Here is a 12,639-nt window from a genome sequence, read left to right as displayed (position 1 = left end):
ATATAGTCTCTGGAGTCCATAAAGATTTGTAAAGCATTGAGGTGCCCTTGCCAAGGCTGAACCAATGTCCCATAGCTACCTCAGACTTTCCCTCATAGATAACAAGGATTTTAAGAGGCTGGAATCTGCTTTGTCAGGCTGCCGTGTTAAAAAATCATGTAAGCGAAAGTATCAATTATGAATCCATTTAACCCATAATGATTCCTTATTGGTAACGAGCCTCCAATTATGTTTGGAGAAGAGGGCTAAGTTCCACTCGGGATATATCGAAGCCCAAGTTCACCTTCATCCTTAGAAGAAGAAATAACTTTCCAACCGCCGCGGATTTGCGTTGCCAAATGAATGATTGTAAAAGCTTAATAATATGAAGAATAACTGTGAGGGGATGGAAAAGATCGAAATAAAAAATCAGCACGTGCCTTGATAACCGTCCGGATTAGCTCCAACCACCCTGCATAAGAAAGATTACATCCACTCCATTTTTGGATGTAGTTTGAAATCCAAGAGATCAAGCCATCAAAGTGGGTGACTTTTGGATTCCCCAGGCCGATCCTCACACCAAGATATTTAAAGGGGATGACCCCTTAGTGAAGCTGGTGACTTCAACCAACGAGTCACTTCAATTCAAGGCAACACCCGCCACAAAAATATTAGATTTAGTAACATTCAATTTTAAGCTGGAGACATCCCCAAAAAGGGATATGCAATCATGAGAATCCCAACCGAGTGGTAATCACCACGGGAAAATAGGATATTGTCATCTGCAAAAGCGAGATAAATAATTTTGAGTTCCGACCAGCCCGGGTGATAATTGAGCTCACACTTTTGACTTTGTAATTAAGGAGACGATAATACTCCATACTAAGGACAAAGAGGTAAAGGGAGAGAGAGTCCCTTTGTCTTAAGCCTTTCTAGCCACGGAAAAAACCATAGAAGCTACCATTAATCCCCGTGGAGAATGCGATCGATAAGACACATTCCATAATGAGATGCACAAAGCTGCCCAAGAAATTAAATTCAAGAATGAGCTTCCGAATGAAATTCTAAGAAAGAGAATTGAAAGCCTTACGGATGTCAAGTTTAATCATGCAATGGGGGGAGCTCCTCTTCCTCGAATAGTATTTGCGGAGCTCTAGGAGTAAAAGAATATTTTCCGTCATAAGTCTCCCATGCACGAAGGCTCGCTGGGCCAAATCAATAATGTCCAGGAGAACCAGCTTAATCCTATTAGCGAGGATTTTTTATATCACTTTGTAGATCACCTTGCCTCAAGCAATCGGCCAGAAATCGCTCGCCCCCGGGGCTGTCGCAGATTTGGGAATAAAGACAAGGTTAGTGTGATTAAGCTCTTTAAGCAATTTTCCGCTGTTAAAGAAGTCCCGAACAGCGCTGAACACATCAGGCCCAACCAAAATTCATATGTCGTCTTTTTTTTTTTTTTTTTTTTTCGTATTTTGTATGTGCTTTATATATATATATATATAGCAAAGGCTGTATATTGTATGTGCTTATGTTGTGTACTATCAGTTTTGTGTAGAATTTGGTGTCTAATCAGTCATCACATTAACATGTCACATATTATATACATTCCATCCTAGCCCGATGTATCTTTTTATTTTTTAGTAAATTTTAAAAAATAGTATTTTATTATTTAATGAAAATATGTAAGATGATTTTGACTTTTTTCCATTATAAGTACAAAGAAAATACATATTTTTGTAAAATTTATACTCCTTCCGTCCTGCGTAAAATATGCATTTACTTTTTTGTACGGAGTTTAAGAAATAAAAAATTATATTGATTAGTTAAAAATAGTGTAAAAATAATTTTATTATTACTTTTTAATATAAAATAACAATATAATAGTAAATAAATAATAAAGTATGAATACTTGTATTGAACAGTGAAACTCATACTTACTATAGTTAACGTGTAGTTACTATTAGTGATGCAAGGATGAAAAAAAACAAAGACCCCAAAGATGAATGTGAAGAAGATAAAAAAAATATTAGTGGCATAAGAAACTCTTTTATTAAGACATAATTTGTAAAATTTAAAAGTGGAGCAAATACACAAGGTGTAAAAGAAAATATGGTATAGAAGGAAATGTAGTGAACTGCATAAGTAAATATTTCATAACATTCCAAAATGTATGATCTAAATTTCATGTCATAACAAAGTATGAAATAAATAATAAGAACAAATAATAGAAAATAGAACTGGGAAGATAAGTTTGAATAAAAAACATAAAAATTATGATTAAGTTTGGCATGACTTACTAATATATAAGGTTTAAAATAAAACTAGGAATATAAAGCACATTCTATAATGTGATTGAGGAGTTTAGTGCGACTGATCTAGAATGAGTGGGAAATTAAGTGGTTCCATCAGAAAAATGAATATTGAAAGATGAAATGATAGACTTAGGATTAACAAGTAAAGAAAGAGAAGAACAAAGATGGTTGGAAGCTCCTGTATTAAGGATCCACAAATTGTAAGATTTGTCATTAAATAAAGAATTACTAGCAACAAAAAGCTCTGCTGCATAATCAATATAGAGAAAGAGAGGAAGAAGAAGTTGATGTTTGCATTAGCTTTTAAGTATATCTTAATATTTGGTTTCTTTTCCAGAAAATATATTAATAGCTACTGCAATAATATTTTTCTCTTTCTTGTTATCAATGAAGTTTTTATACCATTCAAGCTGATTGTGGAGTTTGAAATAGGTTTTCCTTGTGTGTCTAGGCCTTTTGCAGTAGGCACAAATAATGTTAGTAAATTTTTTCTTAAAGAGTTTTTGAAAGGTGGGTTGAGTTGGAACAACAAAAACAGACAACAAGATATAGAGGAACAAAGTTGGACATATGAGCACCAGACTATTATTTAACATTACGCAACATTTTGTATGCCACACTTACTGATGGTAGATGGTTAATCATAAGTATTTGGTTGCATACATGCTCATAAGAAAAGTTTAAGCCCATAAATAACTTAACCAACAACATTCATTCATCTTCAATCCTTAGTAGTTGTACGACAGAGTTATCACAAAACGAAAAAAGTTGCAAAGCAGGAAAGTCACTCCAAAGAGATTTCAACAAGCCAAAATAATATGTAATAGTATTGTTACCTTGGGAGAGATGAACAATTTTCCTCTTGAGCATAAGAATTTGAGGTCAACTTACTCGAAAAAACGATCTTCAAGTTAAGCTACAAATCACATGCTGAAGAGGTATGACCAGAGGATTTGGAAATTTCAGGTGCAATTGAGTTCTTAGGCCACATGAGAACGAGGTTATCAGCTCTGCACTATTAACAAAATTCTAGATCAATCATCAAATGAGAAGTAATAGAATTATGGATAAATTCTTCCTTAAATTTGCAATTTAGAGCAACATGCATTGCAACTTTTCAAAAAAATCCAATTAAAATAATTCAACTGAATGGTAACTAGAGCCAAACTTGGGTGGCCACCGGTAAAAATTAGAAATTCTTCATGGAGAAAGCTAGCAACCGGCCGGACAGCCGAATTAGTTCCCATGGTTGATGGGTTGGAAGATTCAAGCCCGTAAGTTGACTTTGTTAGGTTGGAGAGACTCTGATATCATATAGAGGTTTTCAACAAACAAGAGAGAAAACATAATAGAATATAGATGCAAACCATTCAAAACAAAAATCTAAAATTATTTATTCATCATATTGGGAAGAAGACAAAGAATGTTTATATGTATAACTACAATGAAGAGAAAAAATAATAATACTTTTACATATAAATAATAAAAATAACAATTTCAAAGTGAATGAACCAATAGTATGTTAAACATGAACATAAATCATCAAATGCCTTCAGTTTCAATATGTTTTGTGTTAGTCATGCTCTTTATATATTGAGGTTCATATTTACTAAAAAAGAAAATATATACATTATTACATAACGGACGAAAATGAAAAATACATAATTTTACATGGGACAAAGAGAGTAATATTTTAGTATTCATATGAACTATTTTTTTATAATAAAAAATAAATACTTTTAAATGAGGCAAGACAAAAATGATAAATTGAGTTGAAATAGAATAAGTATAATTTTTGTATTTATAATATGTTAACATATATCATGTCTTATATGTCTCTCCCTCCATCCCACCTAGCATATCCGGGTTACCGTAGACACGAAAATTTAGGATAAATATAATTAGTAAATAATTAAAAATATATTAGTAAAATAATTATGCCATATTATAAATAATTATTGATTAAAATTAAAATAATTAATTATTTTAATTAAATTTAAAAACATATATATTATAAAATTTAAAATGACATTAAGGTGTCTAATTATTTTTAAAAAATGAGATTGTCATGAGATATGAAAAGATGTAAACGACAATGTGAACACAATAATTATGACAAAATAAATATTAAATTATGTTATCTATGAGAGTGGATTAGATGCTAAATTAATTATTTCAACACCTGTGTTATAGGTAAAATTAATTATCTGTGATGTAAAGAGTATGACTAGTACAAAACATATTGAAAATAAAGACATTGGATGACTTATGTTTCATTCCCTTGTAATTGCTGTTTTATTATTTATTTCTGAAAGCTCTATCACGCTTTATCCTTTCTGTAGGTGTATATATTAGTCTTCTTTGTTTCTTCCTCAAGATAATAACAGATTGAGTTTATGTTTCATACTCCATCTATGTTACTTTAATTCTCTCTAGTTCGTTGAGAATATTCACATGGTATCAGAGCGAATTCCAACCTAACCTTTTCAACCTATGACGCCTGAATCCTCCAACCACTCAATCATGGGAACTGATTCGGCCGTCCCACCGATTACCAGCTCTCTCCGTGAAAAGTTTCTCATTTTTTCCGATGACCACCCAGGTTTGGGTCTAGTCACAGTTCAACTGAATACTTCTAATTGAATCTATTGGAAAGTTGCAGTCCAGACTGCCTTAAACTGCAAATTTAAGGAAGGGTTTATCGATGGCACTATAACTCCTCCTCTGGTGACTGATCCAGAATTCCGCTACTGGCGCAGGGTAGATAACCTTGTTCTTATGTGGCTTAAGAACTCTATTGTACCAAAAGTTGTCAGATGTTTCGTTCATACCTCTTCAACTCGTGATTTGTGGCTCAAACTTGAAGATCGTTTTGGTCGAGTAAGTGGACCTCAGATTCTTATGCTCAAGAGGAAAATTTTTAATCTCTCCCAAGGTAACAACACTATTACAGATTACTTTGGCTCATTGAAATCTCTTTGGAGTGACTTTCGTGCTTTGCAACCATTTCCTGCTTGTGATAACTCTGTAGCACAACTGTTAAGAATTGAGGATGAACGAATGTTGTTGGTTCAGTTGTTGATGGGGTAAACACTTCTTATAAGCATGTTTGCAATCAAATACTTATGATTGATCCTTTACCCTCAATAAGTGTGGCGTACAGAATGTTGTGTAATCTTGAATCACAACGTGGTGCTCTTATGTCTAACTCTGGTTCTCCAGATCTTGCTCTGTCTGCTTCCGTTGTTCCAACTCCATCATATATAAGAAATTCTTTAAGAATTCTTTAAGAAGTAATCTACTAATAGTATTTGTGTCTATTGCAAAAGGCCTGGACACACCAAGGAAACCTGTTTCAAACTCCATGGTGAGCCTAAATAGTATAAAGAATTTATTGATTAGAAGAAAGGAAAAAATGTTGTTGCAGTTGTTGCTAACACATCTCCTAGAAAAGAAACCAAACATCAGGAGTCTTCATCTTTTGTCACTAAAGCTGAACTTGAGGATATGATTAAAAGGCTAATGCAGACATCGATCACTTCTCCAGTTGATTATGCAGCAGGAGCCTTTGGTTGCTCAGGTAACTCTTTGTTTAATGATGAATCTCATAGTTTGTGAATCCTTGACACAGGAGCTTCCAACTATCTTTTTTCCTCTCTTTCTTTGCTTGTTAATCCTAAGCCTATAATCTCATCTTCTAATATCTATCTTCCTGATGGAACCACTAAAACTCCTGGTCATTTTGGATTAGTCATTCTAAATTCCTCCATCACATTACATAATGTGTTTTATATTCCTGGTTTTGTTTTAAACCTCATATCAATAAGTAAGTTAACTGCTGATTTAGGCTGCCTAGCTAAATTTGATGCCTTTTGCTGTGACTTGCAGGACCTGAGGACTAACTCGACCCTCTTACATGCCAAGCTTCATCATAATCACTATATTTTTCAGTCAAGCTTATCTTCTCAGGTTCTATGTTCTACTGTTTGTTCTGATCCTTTATCTTATACTTTGCTATGACATGAAAAATTAGGTCATCCATCTTGAAATGTTATGAAACACTTACCTATCCAGTTCACTTTATTTCCTTCTACACCCTGTGATGTTTGTTCCACTTCCAAATTTCAAAAATTATCTTTCAATAAAAGTGTTTCTTATGCCACTACTGTCTTTTTTTTTTTTTTTTTTTTTATCTTCTTCATGTTGATCTTTGGGGTCCTTTTTTGTATCCTTGCACCACTAATAGTAATTATATGTTAATTATTATTGATGATTGTTGTGGGGCCACTTGGTTATATCTATTACAACATAAAAGTGAAGTGGTGGGTTTATTGTCCTAATTTCTAGTTTTAGTGAATACTTAATTCTCAACTTTAGTGAAAGTGATTAGGAGTGATAATGGGTCTGAGTTTTGCAATACTGCATGTGAAGAATTATTTTCTAAATCTGGGGTAGTGCATCAAAAAAGTTGTGTTTATACTCCATAGCAAAATGGGGGGTTGAGAGAAAATACAAACACATTACTCAAGTTGCTAGATGTCTGCTCATCCACTCTAGTTTATCTAAGTTCTATTGGAATGAGGCTGTTCTCACTGTTGTATACTTGATCAATAGACTTCCAACTCCTCTCATTGATTGGAAAACTCCCTATGAGATTGTTTACAATATAAAACCTGATTTTGGGAGACTTCATGTATTTGGGTGTCTATGCTTTATTAAAGTTCCTAGTTCTCAACAGGGTAAACTAAACCCTAGGGTGTTGAAGGGTATATTTATGGGGTATAGTGGGACACATAAAGGTTACAAAGTTTTTGATTGTCTTACTAATAAGATACATATTACTAGAGACGTGGTGTTCTATGACTCCATTCTACCTTTCTCATCAAATATGTCCCATCGTAATACTTTATCTCCTACTCTCAACTCAACTCCATTACCTTTCGTTAATATTACTGATCCCATTCCTACTCCAACGATTATGCCCGAATCTAAGTCAACATCTGACTTAGATTCTGATCTCTCTCTGCATTCCAATCCCCAAGCTCCTCTTTTTCACACCGATTCTTCTCCAGTTTCTCATTCATCTTTAGCTTCTTCTTCCTCTATTTCCAATCCTTCTCCTGTGTCACTGACTACCATACCTCAAAGATTCAGACGAATGCCTCATAAGTATCAAGATTTTATCTGCACTATTCCAGAAGTGCAGCTGCCTGCTTAATTTGCAGACATTAGCCTGTCAGAGGCTTGGACCAAAGCCATGGCTGAGGAGCTCGATGCTATGGCTAAGAATGATACATGGGATTTAGTTCCCTTACCTCATTCTAAGAAGCCCATTGGATGCAAATGGGTGTTGTATATTAAATATAATCCGGATGGCTCTATTCTCAAGCATAAAGCTCGTCTTGTCATTAAAGGTTATCACCAAAATTTTGGGGAAGATTACCGTGAGTCCTTCGCTCCTATTGCAAAGCAGACTACTGCTCGCCTTATTATTGCCTTGGCAGCATCCCTACGATGGAATTTACACCAATTGGATGTAAACAATGCTTTTCTTCATGGTGATATTAATGAAGACATTTACATGGCCTACCCACCTGGCTTGTCTACCTCCTCTAATCACGTTTGTAGACTTAAAAAGTCTATATATGGTCTCAAGTAGGCCCCACGGCAATGGAATGCCACTCTCACTGCCTTTCTTCTATCTTTGGGAATATAACAGATCCCTTTCGATCATTGTCTTTTTGTGGAGTTTACTGAGCTTGGTCCAGTCATTTTGGTTGTCTATGTTGATGATATTCTGCTTGCAAGAAGTAATGAACACAAGATCACTTCTCTAAAGCGAGCCTTGCACAAGCACTTCACCATTAAAGATCTTGGTGTTGCTTCTTATTATTTGGGACTTGAGTTAATACAAGGTACTGATGGCATTCATGTCTCTCAGTCAAAGTTTACTCATGACCTTCTTGAAGAATTTTAGGTGCCTTCAAACAGTCGTGCTCACACTCCACTTGGCACTGCCAAGTCGTTGTAACTTAATGGAGTTCTTTTTGCTCAACTGCATCTCTTCCGAAAACTTGTTGGAAAACTTCTTTATCTTGGTTTTTCTTATCCAGATCTGAGTTTTGCGGTGCAACAGCTCAGCCAATTCATGCATGCTCCAACAGAGGAGCATTGGTTTCCTGCTACTCATGTGCTTCAATACTTGCATAACACCTCCACCCGTGGTCTCTTATTTCCAGTCTCCGGTCTTCGAGAACTTACAGGTTTTTGTGACTCTGATTGGGGCAACTGTCCAGACACTCGTCGCTCATTGAGTGGATATTGTGTCTTTCCATGTGGTGCTCTAATTGCTTGGAAGACTAAGAAGCAACAGATTGTCTCGAAATCTTCTACCGAAGCCGAATATCGAAGTCTTGCAGCAGCAACCTCAGAACTTCTTTGGATCCATTATGTTCTTGAGGCTCTTCATGTCTCAGTTCTTCATCTCGTTCCCTTATATTACGACAATGAATCAGCCATCAAACTGGTGTGCAATCTGGTTCATCATGAACGAACGAAGCACATTGACATCTCTTGCCATTTTATTCGTGAACATTACCAGTCTGGGTTCTTGATCCCTAATTTCATCCGCACTTCTGTGCAAGTTGCTGATCTCTTCACAAAAAATCTGCACTCTCATCTCTTTCTCAAGCACTATGGCAAGCTCAACATGGTTGGACCTCCAGGTTTTGCTTGTGGGGGATGTAAAGAGTATGACTAGTACATAACATATTGAAAATAAAGGCATTGGATAACTTATGTTTCATTCCCTTGTAACTGTTGTTGTATTATTTATTTTTGAAAGCGTTATCATGTTTTATCTTTTTCCGTAGACGTATATATTAGTCTTCTTTGTCTTCTTCCTCAAGATAATAACAAATTGGGTTTCTGTTTCGTATTCCATCTCTGCTGCTTTAATTCTCTCTGGTTTGTTGAGAATATTCACAAAAATTAACTATCATAATTTATATCATTAAATAATACAGATACAATTATCATAATGTATTATTAACTATCAGCATTAAATTAATTATAATAATTTCTTTCATTAAATAATACAATTAGTATAATTATCATAATTATTTTTAACTATCAGCATTCGTTGAACTTGTTGGTTATCAATAGGATTGATAATAGTTTGGGACCCTTATAGTCCTGACTGACTTAAACTATAATACTGTTTTGTTTTGTCCCAAATTAACACATTCTCAAATAACATAGAATGTCAATTTATAGTTAATTAGTTATTGAATATGCCGTACACTAACAGCCGCCAATTAAATTGATGATGCGTGTACTTACAGCAAAGGATTTCAATTCAATTCTTGAAATTAAATTAATTAAAATAAAACCTAAAAGCTTAAAAGAGTTGAAACCAAGAATCTAATCACCCCTTACAATTACATGCATGCATATCCACAATTGAAGGCCAAAAAAGAAAATCCCAGATTCATTTCTGCAACCAACCAACACTTCCCTAACTACCATTTAAAAAAAAAAAGAAAAAAACATTAAATTAAATTAAATAGTTATATATAGAATACAGCAGAAGCTGCTCCTGCAACAATAAAGACGACGACCAGCGACTGCAACAATGGCGGACACTCAAATCTCGACGACTCTCCCATGGCCAACCCTGCAAGCCAGCTTCCATCAGCCAGCATTGCTTCTGACCCGGACCCGGACCCGTATTCTGATTCCGGTTCGGATCCTCCTGCCTCCCCGGACCCACCCATGTTACTTTCTGACCCTGACAGTGACGAAGAAGACGACGAAGACGACGACCCCTCTGTGTTTATTGCCCCCCCCGGTGACGTCATCGTCGGAGCTGGATCTTTCGATGATTTCTGACTGCAAATTATATATATAATCAGTTTGATTTATTTTTATAATAATAAAAATTATGAAATTAGAGCTTAAATAATGACCTGGGCATGGAGGGGCAAAACGTCACCGTATAATCGGCGCCGGAGCAGGTGAAGGTGCTGGTGGGGTCGTCGTAGGCGTAGCTGTATGATCTAGGGCACGCCGATTTGAAGATTTGAGAGTAGAACGACGGCCGGCACGCCGCCGGCGAGTTGTACGGCCCGCTGCAGCAGTACTCCGGCTTCCCAAACGCCTCGCACGCGCTGTTGCACGCGCTTCCGCCGGCGGCGCGTAGATCCGACGGGCAGGCCCGGTTCAGATCCGTCACGCAACCCGTCGACGCGCACATTCCCGACCCGCCGGTGGCCTCGACTATCATCGGCAAGTTGTAGCCGTCGACGAGGCTGACGTCGTAGAAGTCCAGCCCGCCGACGCCGAGAGTGATCTCCGCCAGCGTGGCCGGCGGCGCCGCACCCGACCCATTGCATTCCGATTGACCCGACCCGCAGTCACCGGTCTGGCACGACCCAGTTCCCGCCGCGAATGTGCAGCCGGTTCTGCCCCAGAACCGGCCGGACCAGCCGGAAGGGGCGACGAACGCCCTAGATGAGTCGCTGGGGAGCTCGAAGCCGGTGCTGTCCAGCGGCGGGCTGCCGGCGTTCGCCAGAATTCCCGGCCACACTGTGTACTCACATTTGTTCACAAATGTGAACGTCGCCGCAAATGCAGCTGCAACACCGCCGGAAAAAAAAAAAAAACATAAAAAAGGGGAAAGATTAAAAATCACAGAAACCCTAAATCCCCAAATCGATTTCCATACGTCAAAGCACAAAACCCTAAATCCATATCCAAAAACATAGAATTCATCTACAATTTACATCTGGAAAACAGAAACAGAGCAATGTGGAACCTCAGGAACACGGAGAAACAGAAACCCATGAAAAGGTTAAAATCCAGCGAAACCCTAATTCCCAAATCGAATTTACCTCTGGAGAACAGAAACAGAGCAATGTGGAAGCGCAGAAGCATCGAGAAACAGAGATCCATGAGCAAGAAGCCAACAAATTTCTCCCCCTTTCAAAAAATAAAATAAATAGCAGTATATATTTGTAGGGTTTTGATATTACAGAAACATTATTAGAGGAAGTGACAAATTACAGCACTGAGTGAGACAAGGAGAGGGTTTTGGGGACCAAACGGAAGAATGATAATTAATGATACCATTAATTAAAACAGCAGAAAATGGCTGTAATTTAGGACTGGGTGGAGAATCTTTTTCAAGAATCCCATTTCCATGGATCAATTATATACTTTAACATGATAACAAATATAGTACACAAAATATAAATAATTTATATATTGATTATAACAATAATAATAATAATAATAATCCTATAAATAAATAAATAAATAAATAGCGATAATGTAGAGACAGTGGTTACTGTGGGAATGCAAAAAAGCTTTGGATTCCTTTATGCTCGTCTTTTGATGCTCGTTAATTTAATTTAATTTAATTTAATTGCAGTAAAATTTGACCAAAGGGTCAAGTAAAATCATTGCCATTGGCTCAGCCTGTCTACTACAGGCTCTACTGTGAAAATAAAAATAAATAAATAAAATAAAAAGATTTGAGATTAGATTAGACAATAATGGAGGGCCATCTTCACACGACTGGATCGACTATTTTTGGCAACTCTTAAGAATTAATTACTCGCTCGCACCCGTCTGTTTCACTGTAGACACGATATTTTAGAAAGAGTATAATTAGTAGATAATTAAAAATATATTAGTGAAAATAATTATTCTATAATATAAATAATTATAAATTAAAATTAAAATAACTAATTAATTTAATTTAATTAAAATAAAATAAAAATAAAAATTTAAAATGAAATTAAAATGTGTTATTATTGGAGGGAGTAATTATAATTGGCTGAAGAGAAGCAAATGAAAGAAAGAGATGTCATCATTTTGGTAGGAAATGTTTATTCAAAAGCTGACTTGTTTTTGGACTTTTTTTCAGACATACATTCCACGCCCCATTACCCTTTTGGAGTTTCAACTTTCAATTCTGAAATTAGGGCTAATTAAGTACATGATTAATTTTAATAAATAAAGGGATAATTATTCCCAATGGATGATTTGAATTACATTGATATATGATCCAATGCCTTGTCTGGATTGTTCCTCTGGGCTTGCATTTTATATCATACGTCAAATCTGAGTTATTAGAAGATATTTTTTAGTTTCTATCGGATATTTGTTTTGTGTCATTTGTTATATAAATTATTAATTTATACAACTTAAAATAGTTAAAGACAAAATTTTGTGACGAAATAGTCAAAAGACACGGAATAGAAATATCTCCGACATTTTCGTTACTTTAAATAGTTACGAAAAATTGTTTGTAACTTCTTTTGCAAATATTACTTACGATACA

General features: G+C 35.8%; 1 protein-coding gene across 1 annotated transcript; it reads right to left on the bottom strand.

Annotated features, from left to right (window-relative positions):
- Positions 1-9,655: 9,655 nt before the first annotated feature.
- Positions 9,656-11,483, bottom strand: LOC127251703 (thaumatin-like protein 1). The gene is made up of 3 exons (XM_051275530.1): positions 11,186-11,483; positions 10,262-10,928; positions 9,656-10,184 (listed from the first exon to the last, which is right to left on the bottom strand). The coding sequence occupies exons 1-3, from the start codon at positions 11,244-11,246 to the stop codon at positions 9,863-9,865; spliced, it is 1,050 nt and encodes a 349-aa protein (XP_051131487.1). The 5' UTR covers positions 11,247-11,483; the 3' UTR covers positions 9,656-9,862.
- Between the last annotated feature and the right edge of the window lie 1,156 nt (positions 11,484-12,639).

Source organism: Andrographis paniculata, unplaced genomic scaffold (assembly GCF_009805555.1).
Source record: "Andrographis paniculata isolate CXL003 unplaced genomic scaffold, ASM980555v1 Contig12END, whole genome shotgun sequence".
In the NCBI taxonomy this organism is placed as follows: domain Eukaryota; kingdom Viridiplantae; phylum Streptophyta; class Magnoliopsida; order Lamiales; family Acanthaceae; genus Andrographis; species Andrographis paniculata.
The sequence above is the reverse complement of the archived record's forward strand: the minus strand, read 5'-3'. Positions and strand labels throughout refer to the sequence as shown.

Bases quoted from the DNA above. Each gene is read 5' to 3' on its own strand.
- LOC127251703 (XM_051275530.1), bottom strand. From the start codon at position 11,246: ATGGATCTCTGTTTCTCGATGCTTCTGCGCTTCCACATTGCTCTGTTT. The intron at 10,929-11,185 runs GTAAATTCGATT...GCGGTGTTGCAG, and splicing joins TCTGTTTCTGTTCTCCAGAG to CTGCATTTGCGGCGACGTTC. The intron at 10,185-10,261 runs GTCATTATTTAA...TATAATTTGCAG, and splicing joins TTTTGCCCCTCCATGCCCAG to TCAGAAATCATCGAAAGATC.